Source organism: Zalophus californianus, chromosome 4 (genome assembly GCF_009762305.2).
Source record: "Zalophus californianus isolate mZalCal1 chromosome 4, mZalCal1.pri.v2, whole genome shotgun sequence".
In the NCBI taxonomy this organism is placed as follows: Eukaryota; Metazoa; Chordata; class Mammalia; order Carnivora; family Otariidae; genus Zalophus; species Zalophus californianus.
In genome coordinates, this window is record NC_045598.1 from 116,047,657 (window position 1) to 116,064,907 (window position 17,251).

At 41.5% G+C, this 17,251-nt stretch overlaps 1 protein-coding gene across 1 annotated transcript in view; it reads left to right on the forward strand.

Annotated features, from left to right (window-relative positions):
- The first annotated feature begins 9,261 nt into the window (after nt 1-9,261).
- Nucleotides 9,262-17,251, forward strand: part of RP1 (RP1 axonemal microtubule associated) — a 364,241-nt gene continuing 356,251 nt past the window's right edge. The window contains 1 exon segment of the mRNA XM_035726960.1: nt 9,262-9,390. Within this exon segment, the coding sequence (XP_035582853.1) occupies nt 9,382-9,390 (9 nt within the window). The 5' untranslated portion in view covers nt 9,262-9,381.

The window sequence follows — 17,251 nt, forward strand, 5'->3', positions numbered from 1 at the left end:
AAGTGGGGAGAGATGAACTGATGGATATAATGATGATAAAAGCAGCAGTTAACATTTATCAGGCATTCCTTATATGCTCAGTGGTATTCTAAGCACTATATATAATTATCTAATTTGATGTTCAACAACCCAATTAAATAATTACTATTAATACCCTCCTTTTATAATTAAGGGAACTAAAGCACAGAGAGACTAGTGGATTTGCCCAAGGTTGCAGAGCTGGGATGGCCTGACCACTGAGCCACACCATGAACACTAAGTAGGAAGGTATTGTTTTTGCCTGGCTTGATAAAGTGATGCAACTAGAAGGTCAAGCAGTAGTCAGAAGAGAGGAAGAAACTTTTTTTAAGATTATTTATTTATTTATTTGACAGAGAGTGAGAGAGAGTGCACAAGCAGGGGGAGCAGGAGAGGGAGAAGCAAGCCCAATGTGGGGCTTGATCCCAGGACCTGGGGATCATGACCTGAGCTGAAGACAGATGCTTAATCGACTGAGCCACTAAGGCGCCCCACATAAGGTGCCCCAAGAAACTGTTTTCTTAGAGACAGTGTTGCTTCGAGTACCCAGCTGAAAATGTGTGATTCAGCATTGAGGAGACGGACATTCTCCTCTCTTCCAAAGATCGTAGGCAGGTTGTGGGCTTCCAGCAGGGAAAGCCATAGCCCTTTGAGAAACCGCACACGTACAGAGAGCCAGCAGCCCAGCCTCAGAAGGAGCTTCTTTCAAGTGCTCCTGTGCAGTGATTTCCATGAGGAAGTGGGGATTCATTGATTTGGGCCTGCGTAGCCTTACCCTGGACTCACCTCATAAACCCAAGGGGACCATGGAGGAGGACAGTTAGAAGCTTGCCAAGAACTAAGATTCTGTAGCCACTCAAGTAAGGCCTCCCAAGCTAGCAAACCTCAGGAAAATGCGACTCAATTGTACCCACAAGCAGGTGAAATCTGGCTGTATGCTGAAAGAATGAAGACTATGCATTCTAAAAATAAATCTTTATTCAATTTTATTCTATTATTCTAAGTTCCTAAAGCCTGTTCAAAAGAACAAATGAGAGACTACTTTCTATTGGGAAAATAACCTTGCCTTAGTTGTCAAATGTTTTTGGAGGAGCAGGAACTCTTTACAGCCTGTTTCTCTACCATGTGTATGTGCCCAGAGCCTAATATGCCATAGTCAATGGCACATAACACGTGCTCAACAAATGGCCATTAGCCTGAACGTTTCACAGATAAGTGGAATATGAAATATAGTTGTTTTTTTTTTTAAGCAACCTCTACCCCCAACGTGGGGCTTAAACTCATGACCCAGAAATTGAGAGTCTCACGCTCTACCACTGAGCCAGCCAGGCGCTCCTGAAATGTAGGTATTTCAGGGGACAAATGTAAGGTTCTTCCCTGAAGCTTTTTAGATGCTACACGAGGAAATGCTAATAGGAAACATCTGGACAGTGACCCAACAAGCAGTTATTACATAAAGATGAAAAATTCAGTCACTGTAATAAAATAGCAAATAGAGATGAAGAGACACAACACTTTTAAGCCAGAGCAGGGGGAGAGAAGGCAATAGCACATTTAAATTCTGCAGAGAAATGTCTTTGGGAGATAATTCAGGTTTTAAAGTTTTCACCAAAAATTCCAATCTCATTTTATAGGGGAAAAAAAAGTCCATCAACCAGGATCCTACTACTCCAACACATCAGCTAAATTTAACCATGTTTTCTTACTGGACAGGTGCCCAATCAGTTTGGGTGGAACCTCTAGTTGTAAAATTCTATTTACCTTCTGAGCCAGAGTGGCCACTCCTGAAAACCAGGTTTCTCCGTGAAGACAGCAGAACATCTTCAGAAGGTGATGCTGGGAGGCAGAAGCCCCTTCCTGTCTAAGGGCTCCTTGCAACTGCCAAGGAGGGGATAGCTAGGTGCCCCACTGTTTCACTCCCCACCACTGGCAGCTGTCCCTGGCCCCATTTGAGGGAGTGGAGAAGGGAAGCTATTGATTAAATTGGAAAAGTGTCCCTCCTTGAGCTCAGATTAAATTAGTCCACAAGTGACCCAAGGGAGCTTTCTTTTTTTAAATTGTGGCAAAAAAGACACATTGCATAAAATTGACCATCTTAACCATGTTTAAATGCACAGTGCAGTGGCATTAAATACACTGCCATTGTTGTGCCACCAACACCCATCCATCCCCAGAACTGTTTTCATCTTGCAAAACTGAAACTCTGTCCCAGGGAGCCTTTGGTACCACTGTCTCTTAAACTTTTTTTTTTATTTTAACCGAACATTGCTTTCTGGTTACTTTCAAAAAATCTTGCAAGAAAAGACGGTAGCAATATGAAATGTACTGTTTTTCATAGATGTGGTTATCATGTTTGGAACAAATGTATTTGTTGAGACCCATTTTAAGCCTGCACACTTACAAATGAAACATAATTTCTAAAAAGGCTCAAGGATACCTTTATTAAGAGCCATTCAAAATCAACCAAAGCTTCCAGGGGTTATGGTAGTGCAAATGCAACATTTCCTGTGAAAAGAACTGTGTTATACTAAAAAAATTGTCTGGTCTTTGTCCTGGGTTTCTGATTGTCGGGGGTTGTCTTTGTTATGCTAACGAGATGACTCACAGGAGCTCCTAGAAAGCTTCAGAATGGGGGCTAGTCAGCAGAAAGACCAACCTTCTGATTAGTGGGTTGGGATTCTCAGCCGCCTAACCTCTGGCAGGGAGAGAAAGGCTGAAGATTGAGTTCAATCACATTGCCAATAATTTAATCATGCCTGCATAATTAAATTCCAATAAATAACACTGGACACGAAGCTCGGTGGCATTTCCTGGTTGGTGAACATGGATATGCAGGGAAGGTAATGTGCCCTGACTCCACAGAAATGCAAGGCTTCATTACTTCTTACCCAGAGCTTTACACGTGGTATGTGTATTAGTCTGGGTTCTCCAGAGAAACTGAACCAATAGGAGATTATACATGCATACATATATGTGTAATGAAATTTTCTGGAATTGGCTTACATGATCATGTAGGCTAAGAAGTCCCAAGATCTGTAGTTGGCAAGCTGGGTATCCAGGAGAGCCAATGGTATAGTTCCAGTCTGAGTCCAAGTCTGATGGGAGGAGAGAAGACCCATGTCCCAAGTAGAAGACAGGCAGACAGAAAGAGTGAATTCTACCTTTCTCAGCCTTTTTGTTCCATTCAGGCCTTTAATCTTTAAGGTATTGGATGAAGTACACCTACATGGGGGAGTGCGATCTGTTTTACTCAGTCTACCCATTAAAATGTTAATCTTATCCAGACACACCTCACAGACACACCCAGGGTGATGTTTAAGCAAATATCTGGGCACCTGATGGCCCAGTCAAGTTGACTCATAAAATTCACTACCACAGTAGCCAACCGTTTGCTATTGCTGCTGTAATAAATTACCACAAACTTAGTGGCTCAAAACAACATAGATTTATCATTTTATAGTTCTGGAGGTCAACAGTCCAAAATGGATCTTCGTGGGCTAAAATCAAGGTGTCTAAGGACTGTATTCCTGCTGGAGGCTCTAGGGGAGGATCAATTCCTTGCCTGTTTTAGCTTCTAGGAACTGCCTGCCTTCCTTGGATTGTGGACCCTTCCTCCATCTTTAAAACATAGCATCTTCCAATCTCTCTCTGTCTTTGGCCCTCCTGTTTCCCTCTTATAAGAATTCTTGTGTGGCACCTGGGTGGCTCAGTCAGTTAAGTGTCCGGCTCTTGGTTTTGGCTCAGGTCATGATCTCCAGGTCTGGAGATGAGCCCCATGCAGGCACAGGGCTCTGTGCTCAACAGGGAGTCTGCTTCCCCTCTCCCTCTGCACTGCCCCCCATCCCCCACCATGTACTCTCTCAATCTCTCTCTAGAATAAAGAAATCTTTAAAAAAAAAAATCCTTGTGATTACACAGGGCTCACCTAGATGACCTAGGATAATCGTCCCATCTCAAGATTCTTGGCTTAATCATGTTTGCAATGTCTCTCTGGACATCTTTTGGGGGCTATTCTTCTGTCTACCACAGCAATCAATAAATACTGTTGAATTAATGAACTATTAGTATAGTCACTTAACTGGTTTCTTTATATTCAGTTTCACTGCCTTCAAGCTCAACCATATCATCAGAATGGTAGCTATAAAAAAAAAATACCATGTACCTCCTCTGTTGAAATTCTTTAGTGGCTTCTCAGAGGCTGTAGTATAAATCCAAACTCCCATCATGGGGTGGCCCCTGCTTACCTTTCTAGCAGCCTCTCTCATTGCCTCTTTATATGTAGATAATGTTAAATGACATGAAATTACTGGAAACTGATGATTTTTGACTTAACAAAAATCAGAATTTATACAGTTCAACCTAATACCACCATTAGCCACACTGATATACTGTACTTAATTGTCTCAGTGCACCAAGCTTCTCTGGCTCCCATGTTTTTGCAGTTGCTGTTCTCTCTTCTACCTTCCCTGATATAAATATATCCCAAGCAAATTGCTGCACAAATTATGAGTACCTAATGTGGTAAGATTGTGCATTTTTTTATTTGAGCTTCAGTACACAATACAGTCTGAGCATTGCTTTATCTGTACTATGTCTTTAAATATTATAATTGTGCCTCCTATGATTACATCAGGACCCTTGCCCTCCTGTGAAGACTGGGGTCAGGCTGGCCTTTAGTAACTATGCAGAGAGCAGGAGGAGGTTGATGGAGTTTTTTCAAGCATCTATAGATCTGTTTGGGAGCCCATTGAATTTGTAATCCTCAGAATGTGTGTATCCAGTCAAACAGGTCCTCAATAAATGTTTGTTGAGTGAAGGAATGAAAATAATTTCCTTTGTCCCATTGTTTACTTAGATCATGAACCGTGACCACGTGGGTATAGTAGCTGCTTTTCAGTGGATTAAACAGTCAAGGCTTTGAGATCAGACTCAGCTACTAAGGGGTGTCTGATCTCAGAAAAAAGCTCTATCTCTCTGGGCCTAACGTCTGTATCCGTGAGGCCAAGTGCCCTTCACTTTAACCCTTTGCATTATTCTTTAGTCTGCCAGCTAGTCAGTGATTTTTTCTGTTGCCTGAAGCTATTGGGGGGTGGGGGGTGGGGGTGTCCCTCAGCACCCTCAGTGCCTGGCTGTTGTGTAACTGGATCCTGAGGAGGGTGGAGGGAGTGGTGTATTTTTGGTCCCTGTGTGCTTTCTTTGCTTGATGGGGTTGTAAGTATAGGCTGGAATGTTTTCTGTGTACACTGCCCCTTGCATCATTCTTTGTTGTGACACACCATTAAGAATCTGACTCTATTGTCTGGCCATGTAGCTGTTTTCTAAAGTCAGAAGTCATGCTTTGTATCAGAGTGCACCAAAACGTATTATTGGAAGCTTTTCCAAATATTCACTAAACTCTAATTCTAATTCATGACGATCTAGTAGGCATATCCTCTTTATGACTGATACTTTTCTGGGAGCTATCAATTATCCTGTCTAAGAATCAGAAAAATATCCTACCAGGAGGGACTATTAGCCCCATTTTAAAACAGAGGTTTAGAGAAATTAAGGGCATTGTCGAGATAAGAGACAAATTCCTGGTGCATATATGTGATTTCTTTTACAATACGTAAAATAGACAAATAGATAAACAAATCAAAAAAATATGTTCAATACCTACCACTCATTAAAAATATTCTTCAGAGGGCTCCTGGGTGGCTCAGATGGTTAAGCGTCTGCCTTCGGCTCAGGTCATGATCCCAGAGTCCTGGGATCGAGTCCCGCGTCGGGCTCCCTGTTCCTTGGGAGCCTGCTTCTCCCTCTGCCTCTCTCTCTCTCTCTCTCTTTCATGAATAAATAAATAAAATCTTTAAAAAAATAAATAAAATATTAAAAAAATATTCTTCAGAACATCCTTGGAAGATAGGTCAGAAATATATATTTTTTAAGATTTTATTTACTTGAGAGAGAGAGAGAGAGAGCACAAGCAGGGGCAGAGGCAGGTGGGAGGGGGAGAAGCAGGCCTCCCGCTCAGTAGGGAGCCCAAAGAGGGGCTGGACCCCAGGACCCTGGATCATGACTTAAGCGGAAGGCAGACACTCAACTGACTGAGCCACCCAGGCATCCCAGAAATATTTTTTTCATTCTATAGTTTGTGGGGTGTTTTGGACAAAGTAAAAATGAAATCATTTGTCCAGCTGCATGTCAGTTAAAAAACCTGGCTATTTAGAAATTACATTCTTCTAAGTAAATTAGTAATATTGTTTTAGACAGTGCTAAATGCCCCAAATGAAATAAAACAGAGTGACATGCTGTTCAGTGACTGGGGGAGGGTGAGGCAATATTGGCCAGGGTGGCCTCAGAGGAGTGACATCAGAGCAGAACCTTAACTGGGGAGGAGGCAAAAAGCAACCCAGCATGTGCAACGTCCTTGAAAGAGTCAGGACTAGTAAAGGAGAGGTCAGGCAGAAGGCCAGTGGTGGTTTATTTGTAGTGTTCAGCACTGTCTGAAACAACATGACTCACGAAATGACTTGTAAATTGCCTACATCCCTGTAAGAACATAAACTCTATCTAAATGGCCAGGTCTGTTCCAGCACCTAACACAATGTCGGGCAAGTAGGTATGCAATAATATTACTGAATGAAAGAAAAATATGCTGGGTGTAGGAAAGTCTATCCAATCCAGCTCCTTACTTTGTATACTGGTTTAATAGGGGCAGGAGAGGGGAAACCAGTCCTAGTTTTCGGCCGGTCAGCCTCTGATCATTCTTGCTGCACCATCCTGCCCCCTGCTGCTTAACTTATCAAGAACCGCCAAGTTTTTCAAATGCACGAGTTCTATCAGATAGAATTTCTTGCTCTCTGGAATTGACATTCTGTGGTCACCTTTGAAGGAACTTTGCTTCTTGTTTGTTCCACTTCACAAAAAAGATAATTTTTGCATTGAGGAGAAAACCAAACAGATTGTGTCTTTGCTCTAAGCATTAAAACAATATGAGACTACCACTAAATAGCAAAAATATCCAAATAACCCAATAAAGAAATGGGTAAAGGACTTGAACAGACATTTCTTCAAAGAAGATATACAAATGGCCAATAGGGATATGAAGAGATGCTCAACACCATTAATTATCAGAAATCTGTGAATCAAAACTACAATGAGACATCACTTCACATCTGTTGGGATGGCTATTATTATTATTATTATTATTTTATTTTATTTGAGAGAGAATGAGAGATAGAAAGCACGAGAGGGAAGAGGGTCAGAGGGAGAAGCAGACTCCCCGCTGAGCAGGGAGCCCGATGTGGGACTCGATGCCGGGACTCCAGGATCATGACCTGAGCTGAAGGCAGTCGCTCAACCAACTGAGCCACCCAGGCGCCGTGGGATGGCTATTATTAAAAAAAAAAAAAAGAACAAGTGTTGGTGAGGATGTGGAGAAACCGGAACCCTTGTACTCTGTTGGTGAGAATGTAAATTGGCATTGCCACTATGGAAAACAGTATGGCGATTTATCAAAAAATTAAAAATATAGAACTACCATCTAGGCCAGCAATCCCACTTCTGGTTATTTATCCAAAAGAATTGAAATCGGGATCACAAAGAGATATCTGCACTCCCATGTTCACTGCAGCATTATTCACAATAGGCAAGACATGGCAACATTCAAATGTCCATTGACAGATAAATGCAAAAAGAAAATATGACATCTATACACATTTATAAAATGGATTATTATTCAGCTTTAAATTTGCAACAACATGAACCTGGAGGACATTATGCTAAGTGAAATGAACTAGTCAAAGAAGGACAAATAATGCATGATTCCACTCATATGAGATAACTAAAATAGTCAAACTGATAAAAGGAGAGAACTTGATAGTGACTGCCAGGGCCTGGTGGTGGTGGTGGGGGGAAATGGAGAGTTATTGCTCAGTGGTGATAGTTTCAGTTATGCTAGATGAATAAATTCTAGAGATCTTTGTACAACATAGTGCCTACAATGAACATATGGTATGGTGCACTTCAACATTTGAGGGTTAAATACTTAACATGAGATCTACCCTCTTAAAAAATAAACTAACAGACAAAAACAAAGGGAAACAAGGGAACTTCGGGAGGTGGTGGATATGTCTGTTCTCTTGATTGTGAGGAATGTTTCATGGGTGTTTGTATATGTCCAAACTCATCTAATTGTGCCCATTAAACATGTGCAGTTCTTTATATATCAGTTATACTTCAATAAAGGCGTTCAAAAACCCCCCAGAAAACAATATAAGACCTTCGACCAGGGGTTCTGGTGACCAAAATGAAGGTAATGATGATGACAAGTGATTTGATACATTTATCACCTTCTGGGGCCCCTCCTCCTTCAGCTGTAGCATTGCTCAGAGTCCATCTCTGCCTGGCGAGAATAGGTACTTATATAGTTGTCGAGAGAATAAGTGAAAAGAGAGTTAATATGTGCATTTGGTAGTCATCTAGAACAAAAAGTAACTGACTTGTGAACTCTTTGAAGTCAGACTTTTCTTTTTTTTTGGCAGACACATGTCTTAAATGGAGCAGCAACTCACTTATTACGGGGACTTACCTCTACTTCGTAGTGTCTAGATGAAAACATACTTTTCAAGATAAATATTCAAAATATCAACTTCAAAATAAGGTAAAAAGCTCATAGGCTCATATGCCAATTATATTTATATGCCACAAAAGATCTATTGATTAGGGGCGCCTGGGTGGCTCAGCTGGTTAAGCGACTGCCTTCGGCTCAGGTCATGATCCTGGAGTCCTGGGATCAAGTCCCACATCGGGCTCCCTGCTCAGCAGGGAGTCTGCTTCCCCCTCTGAACCTCTTCCCTCTCATGCTCTCTATCTCTCATTCTCTCTCTCTCAAATAAATAAAATCTTAAAAAAAACCTATTGATTAGAAAAAGAACAAAATAGGTTCTTTTGTGGCCATTTAATAAAATTGAATTTTATCTAGAATAGGTTATTTACCTGATATTATAGGCAACTGGAAAGACAAGGGAAAACATTTATGTGTGCTGTAGTTTGTACAATTTTTTTTTTTCTGTCAGAATAAGGGAATCTACTCACTGATCCATGATAACAGTCCTGAATCTCAACCCAGCTCTATCCTTTGTCATTGCATGGCTTGGGAGTTATGTGAAGTGTTTGCTGTTGCTACAGATTATGCATGTGACAGTGCAAACATTGCTCTTTCCTTTGACCAGCACAAACGAAGATCAGGTTTACTCCTAAGCAGCATCTGAGCAACAGGGTCCCTGTGATGCCAGGCCCTTTGCTCTGATTCTTTTAAACTGTAGCCATCTTGATTAAGACATTCTGGAAGCAACTGATGACTTTCTACATACACTTTGGATGTTACAGGTAAAGTACATGATATTTTTTCTCCGTTTTTTTTTTTTTTTTTTTTTTTGGTGGGGAATGATAATTAAAATTTAAGTTTTATAAAACTTTATTAGGTTTTTAAATGGGAGGATATCTTTAACTTTTATTTAAATGAGGAAGATTGCTCACTGGTGTGGAAAATATGCCAAAGATAGGCAAAGAAAGCAGGAAAGGCCTGAGCTAAATAATTTTTAGTCTTGGTTGCTGTGGCGGAGGAGAGTGAACTAATTTTTCTTGTGAAGCATTTTTGCAGATGTTTCTGAGATATTCTAGTTTTGAGAGGTTGTTTGGACACTTGTCCTTAAGTTCAAGAGCCTGTGGGCTAGCACAGGACTTGGGAGTTAATCCTTAAAGCCCTGGGGATAACTTGGAGTGTGTAAGGCAGAGAAATATTATGAGCAATCTTTGTTTTTAGAAGTAACAACTGACATTTATTAACTATGGAGGCAAATAGGAGAGTAGCTCATGATGGGGCAGGACTAGATATATGCCTGAAGACCACTTAGGAGGCTATCCAGATATGTGCAGATAGTCTAATATGGGATGACAGGGATAAAATTAAAGAATAGGAAAAGAATATTCGGAGAACAAGATGGAGTGGGGTTATATTTAGGGACTCAGTCCCCGAATGGGAGAAGGAGTTTAATATGGCTTCTCACGTGGAAATTTCTAACTTGGTGTGTAACGTGGATGACATTAGTTTCTCATATTCTTGCAATTGCAATTTTTCATGTTCAATAAGTTAACATTCAAGCTGCAAACATCTTCCTAGTTTGCAGAACGGGTAGACTGGGAAGAGAAGCTTGGATGCCTCATGGCAAATTCACAGGAAGTGGAGTCAGAGCATGTGGGCCGGAGCTGGAAGCCCTGGGATGTGCCTGCAGGCAAGTCCCTCCAGGCTCCTCACACTCTATAAACTGAAGTGCTGCATGAATGTTAGTTATTATCTTAGTTTTTTTTCCTTATCAGTTCAAGCGGAAGTTTGTTTTCATTTTGATAAGTGACTAGCTGTTCTGACAGCTGTGGAGGTGGCTGGAGCAAGGAGGGTTGCACAGGGGCCACCAGGCTCAGTGCACTTATTTGCTAGATACGCAGGCGAGAAGCCCCTCCTACCTCGCTCAGTGCTGTGTTCCCTGTACATTCTCCCTAGTAAGAAGAATGCAGCTGGCCCCACGGTCTCTGCACCGAGGTTTCGGCTCAGAACGCCTGCTCCAAGTCCTCCAAGCCTGTGCAAATTATTCCACCTCCTCCTTCCTGTTTCCATCTGTAAATTGGGAATAGTAAGAGCAGGGCTGTGGAAGGCCACCACATACAGTGCTTAGCATATTGCGAGCACCCAATATATAAACAGATCAATCTTACTTGTTCTGGGTCTGACATGCTGACATCCTTTGAGCAGGGAGATCCACACTGTCTAGCATATTTGGTGTCATCCCTATGTGGGTAGTTTTCAGTGGCTTTATGTGGGGCTACAGCTGGAGCCTCCATGTAGGGAATGTGGGCACATGGCTGGCTCTGGGCACATTGCTGGCTCTTACACTCCCCACAGCACTGGAGAGAGGGTTACTCTGTAGCCTTAAGACCTATGACAAAAATTTGGACACTAGAGAGACTGGACCTGATTTCGAGAGGACCACATAGTGAAACTGCTTGAGATCGGAATGGCAGGACCAGATGAGCCCCATTAACCCAGAAGGTGGATCCTCAGAAGAAGGTTCTGTCAGTCTGACCCCATAGACTGAAAACCCAGTCCAGGTAAACCTTTTTACTGCTAAAGCTTCTTAATAAATCCCCAGTCTCCTTATTTCATTTGGTATATTTGAAATTAATGGCATAACATTTTCATAAGAACACAGTATAACATCACTTTCTTCCTTTTGGACAATCACAATGTATGTATTTAAAATTTGTAATGTAGATTCTGAGGAGACTCAAAGTGATCGCTAAATTACTTGTCATCGGTGCCATAGCAATAGGTGTTTAGTTTCTGTTTGTATTTACTTTATTCAGTATCTAAGAATCATTTAATAGCAACATAACATAAAAGCCAAACAGCACCCTTAGAAACATAAACACGATGAAGACTGGGGCATTACTACAGGGATTCCTTTGGTACAAGCAAACGCCAGAGAGGTTTGGCAGGCATGACTTACCTGGTCAAGTCAGACAGAAAGTGATCAGCACAGACCATCAGCTTATAAAAAAAGAAGTTGTGGTGTTTCAAATATTAGTGCTAGAGTGTATAAAGTCCGGCCAATGGATTATTTTATTCCAGGTTGACTTACTTAGTCACAAAAGAATTTTAGTAACTAGGAAACAGAAAAAGGATCAACAGCCATCATTGCTAGAACATTCTATGTGTACACTTCTGCTTTCCATGCATGGTTGGTGAAAGCCAAATTCCAGTTAATTATACACCCTGATAATACATGAATTAATATCAGAATATCATACATGCAATAACTGTACTCAAAGGAAATACAGTTCAGTACAAATGAAAATTTTTCCTTTGAGAAAGCATTTCAAAATTTTATAGCATTTCAGGGACATTAAAATAAATATCACTTATCACAACAAAGTACCATAGCTAAGAAGGTATATGAGATTGGCTGTCAAATGAATGGATGGTTCCCAACATGTCTAGATAAAGATGAGACCCTAATTGTTAATATTAAGTAATTTAAAATGAATCTTCCTAAAAAACTCACCAGCTTTTCTATTATTCACAGGATTCAAAGCTAAGAATTTCAAATTTCTTGTCTTACATTCATATGCAAAACTAGTGAATATGGGTGTAACATTTTTATGCCCATTAAGAAAATGAAGACTGACTGATGAGTGCTTTGTTTTAAAGTATTTTTGTTAAGATTTTATTATTTACGTGAGAGAGAGAGAGAAAGCAGAGGGAGAGGCAGAAGCAGGCTCCCCGCTGAGCAGGGAGCCCAATGTGGGGCTGGATCCCAGGACCCTGGGATCATGACCGGAGCTGAAGGCAGACACTTAACCGACTGAGCCACCCAGGCGCCCCGAGTGCTTTGCTTTAAACAATTGCATTCTTCACATCTGAAGTTACTTGATGTTTCAGAGAAGGCTTTCCTAAAGAGCATATTGAAATGATAACATTTACTTATTATATATAAACTGGTTTCTGGAGTAAGTTAAAAGAAACATTTTTAGTAATATTAGGGTTGCTGAATTTATAATTATTCAGATATCAATATTAATTAAAAAAATTAAAACCTATAGGCAGTAATGTTGGCCATTTCATCACAAATGTGGGTAAATGCATTCCAGGAGGAGCTACCTCAAGATAGGCTGATATGACAGATTCGGTGGCCATGTTGGCTTTTCCTCACAGAAATGATGCCTCTCCCCAGAACATTTCAGTCCTGTGAGTAGGGCTTGGCAGCTTTCCTCCCTGTCCTGGTATTCTTTTTTTTTTTTTTTCTTTCTGTTCTGGTATTCTTGATAGGACTGGTCAGCTCAAGGAACAGATATTTTTCGAGATTGACAGCAGTGGTCTTCAACTTGTGGAGGCCTGTTTTCTTATCGTAGTCTTCTTTACCAGAAGGATTTCCCTGATTTGGTCATGACAGGGTCTGATGGTGATACTAAAATGAATGCTACCAAGTGCCAGGTACCTGCCACAGTTTATGACAGAGGTGGGGGTGGAGTATGGAGCCCAAGCCTGGCCTGGGTTGGAAACATAGACCCACACTTCATGGTGCAAGCACGGAGAGTACTCAAGATCTCTAAACCACAGTGTCCTTTATGTAACATGGAGAGAAGAGTAGGAGTGGCCTCAGAAGGTGGTCGTCAGGATTGCCTTATTCTTCCCATGGGCATGATGAGAGACAATTCACAAAGTCCTTCAACAGAAGACTTGTGGGTAAGGATTTGAGAGGAACACAGCCCTTCACTGTTACTCTCTGGGGGCACAAAGCCAGGCTTGGAGGGCCCTGGGCTCTATTTTATTTTATTTTTTAAAATTTTTATGAGACTGATTTTAATTTTTTTTAAAGATTTTTATTTATTTGACAGAGAGAGAGAGACACAGCAAGAGACGGAACACAAGCAGGGGGAGCGCGAGAGGGAGAAGCAGGCTTCCCGTGGAGCAGGGAGCCCGATGCGGGGCTCCTGGGATCATGGAGGGCCCTGGGCTCTAAACAGGCCTGACTACTTGGCTTGTTCAGGGCCTGTGTCTTGTTAGTTAGACACCTTCTGTAGTAGTGTCCTAGGGCTGCCGTAATGAAGCACAGTGAATTGGGTTGTTAAAGCAACAGAAATTTGTTATCTCAGAGTCTGGAGACTAGAAGCTGAAGATCAGGGTATAGCAGGGTTGGTTCCTTCTGACCGTTGTAAGGGAGAAGTCTCTTCCATGTCTGGTGCCTGCTGGCAATATTTGATGTACCTCGGCTTATAGACTATCACTCCAATCTCTGCCATCATCTCTGGCGTTCCTGGTTTGTGTGTGTGTGTGTGTGTGTGTGTGTGTGTGTGTATCCAAATTTCCCTTTATTATACAGTACCAGTTGTATGGGATGAGGGGCCCACCCTATCCAGTATCACTTCATCTTGACTAATTATATCTGCAATGACCCTATTTTCAACTAAGGTCACATTCTAAGGACTGTGTGTTAGGCCTTCAACAATATATGAATTTGGGGGTGGGGACAGGACACAATTCAACCCATTATGCCTTCCCTTTTCTTAACAATAATCTTTGACTCTTTTCAACACAAACTTAATCAATGTTCTCCTGATAAGGGAGGGAGACAGAAAGACTTGAATCTCTACTTCAAGAGGCAGTGAGCTTACCCAAGGCTCTCCTAGAGGTCGGTCAGGATGCTAAAACTTAATATAGGTCCTCTGCATTCCTCTTTCCAAATCAAAGGAAAGCTCATGTGTTTCCGGCTGTGCTCTCTAGGAGAGTGAAGGACCTCACCAGGCAGAGCCCTAACCCTCTTATTTCCTTCTCCACTGTGGGAAGGATTGACCAGAACAGGTGCTGGTCAGATGGAAGCCATTCAGTTTGAGAATCTCCATCTGGTGGCTGCCTTGTTCTGCCTTTCTCATTAAGTGCTGCCTCAGTTCAGTTGGCTTTGCCTCTCCTGTTTGAGCTGTAGTTTATAACCTAAGGCTGGCTCCAGAGACCTATGGTCAGTGGGCAGTAAAGAGCCAGAGCTGAGCTCAGAGCTCTTCTATCTCCTCAGATTCTGGCCTCCACCCCACTTGTCTGGAAGTGAAATAAAGGGAAAAGATAAGAGATTTAATGCTAATTATTTACAAAGGGCTCAAACCTGCAACCACTATAAGCCACAAAGACAAAACCACCTTACAGGACCAGGGTCAGTATGCTGAATTTGACAGAACCGAGTAGGGGTGTTCACAGGGCTTGAAGTGCGCTGTGGGGAGCGCTGTCTGAGAAAAACGGCGAAGGTGAAACATTCAAGCTCACTTGGTCCTGCACACCCTCTGGTCTGACTCTACTGGGAGCTCTGGGAAGGAGGGGAAACAGAGCTGACCAACCCTCTTGCAAATCCTGGCTGCCTCTCTGGGTTCACCCTCAGCCTTGGGTGTTCCCGGCTTTTCTTACAGTTGATTTGAATACTTAAATCCCTGTAGCTCAAAAGGCAATCTGACTTTTGCTTTCCAAAGAGAAATCTCCCATCTTCAGTACAGGCAATTATTTTGTCTCCTTACATCTCAATGCCTGTTTGACATATTTTGTCAAACTTCCCTTTAGTCACAGAATGTACTATTGTTATTCATCAGTTAAGGGCTTTAGATTACAGAGGGATGCCTACACTGGGCAAAATGAGTAGAGAACTTCCATTATATTCTGGTAAAAGGGCTAATTTAATATGGGCATCAATATCTAACCAATTTTTTTTTATACCCTCAGATCCAAATACCCTTCAGGAATCCACAAAAGGCTTTATTTTAACAGCATAATTCAAAGCTTATCAAGGTCACAGACATTTCACTTACTATCAAGAGGCTTTCTGAGGAAAAGTAAAAATATAGGCATGCAGGCTTCCAGAACTTTATTTTTTAACAGGTAGGATGGAGAAGGAAAAATGTTACCACTGGTTTTGAGGTAATTATTTTCAGCATAATGGTCTTTGAATGCAGTAAGCAATGGGAAGCTAGACCTCACTTTGTAGATTCAGGGAAAAAAAAACCCATTGTGTGTGGCAGAAGAACCTATTAAAAAGTCATGGATTTGAGAATGTTTCACAAAATTTCAGGGTCCTCTGAGCATTTCTGTACAATTTTTAGAAGAAATGTTTAAGGTCAGTGTGATCTATTTGTGATTGCTTCATTAGATCAGGCATTGCTGAAATACCCAAACTTTATTTTCTGTCTGTATGTGTGTATTGGGGGTGGGGGAGGTGGAGGGAGATTTGTTTCTAGTGTAATGCATGGCAAATAGTAGGTGTTTTTCCTAGATTATTTTTGCTGCACATAACTAAAACATGAAAAATAGACTCAAAAGCATTTCTTTCTTGTTAAAAAATGTGACTATACAGTCCAGGGTTGATATAGTAAATCTATAACGCTGAGACTCAGGGTTCTTCTAACTTCTCATTCTACTGTGACTGACTACCATTCCCAGGATCACCCTGTGGTCCCAGATGACTGCTAGAGCTCCACCCATTGAACCACATTTTAGGACGGAAAGGAGGAAGGGGAAATGAGTCTTCCTGAAAGAACCATACAACACTTCTGTTTCCACCTCAGTGGTTAGAACGGTGACATGGTCACAGGTGGCCGCAACAGACACTGGGAAATATACTTGAATCCTTTTACCAAAAATGGATTTGGAGATACAACTAGCAATCCTTGCTCTACAGATGAAAAAATATTTGTTTAATTGGGATCAACCGGCCAGGACTGGGGTACATGAGATATTTTGTTAACTGATACTCTCTCATGAAAAACTAGGTAGGAAGCTTCTTATCATACCTTGCAGTGTGATAAGCATGGGATTTGGGAGAGAGAATGCTGGTCCTGAACACACCTCGGGCTGACCTTGACTTCCTGTGGGCAAGGAGGTTAGAACTCTTGTGTTCTTTTATTCTTCAAGAAGTTGGGTGTGAACATGAATAGTGTGAGACAAATGCTTTCAAGTTCCATCAAATGAAAATCAAATGCTCTGAGGGTGAATGGGATTGATCTAACCTCTCCAGTTTCCTCCATATAGTCAGCACATGGGACAAAATCTAGGAAGACTCCTGCTCCCTCATGATTTCACAGAGTGTTCTCATCACTCTTTAGAAACAAATTCAGTGAGTATTTAGTGTTCTGTGTATCTTTCCTTTTGTGTTGTTTAAAGTAGTTGTCAAAGTGTTCTTAGCTATTTTTAAATAAACAAGTAAGTACACAAATAAGAACACACCCTCTCATAGGAACCTAATGACCAAAACTTGTTGAAAAGTAAAATGGCTTTGTAGTCTAGATTAAGTCATACATGCTTATTCATAATTTCCGTTTTCAGCCTACTAAACTCCGATTTTAAATAGAAAACAGAAAGAATGTCATTAGGCCCAACAGAAATCTAAATATAATTGAAGTCAGGCACACAGTAGGTGGCTCATGATGTGAGTCTTGATGGTAGGATTCCTCTGAAACTCACACTACTGCCTCTGCTTTCAGCATCACCTCCTTAGCCCTGTGTGGTCTTGATGGGCTGTGACTGATGGCCATTGCTGTATCATGCTGTATCATGTTCACTCCTTCACTTGCTAGCCCTCCATTCTCCCCGTTCTGGCTGTCTAGGCTGTCCCTTCCCTTGAGAATGGTGGATGGTGCGAGCCCTGTGCTGGTCCCGCATGGA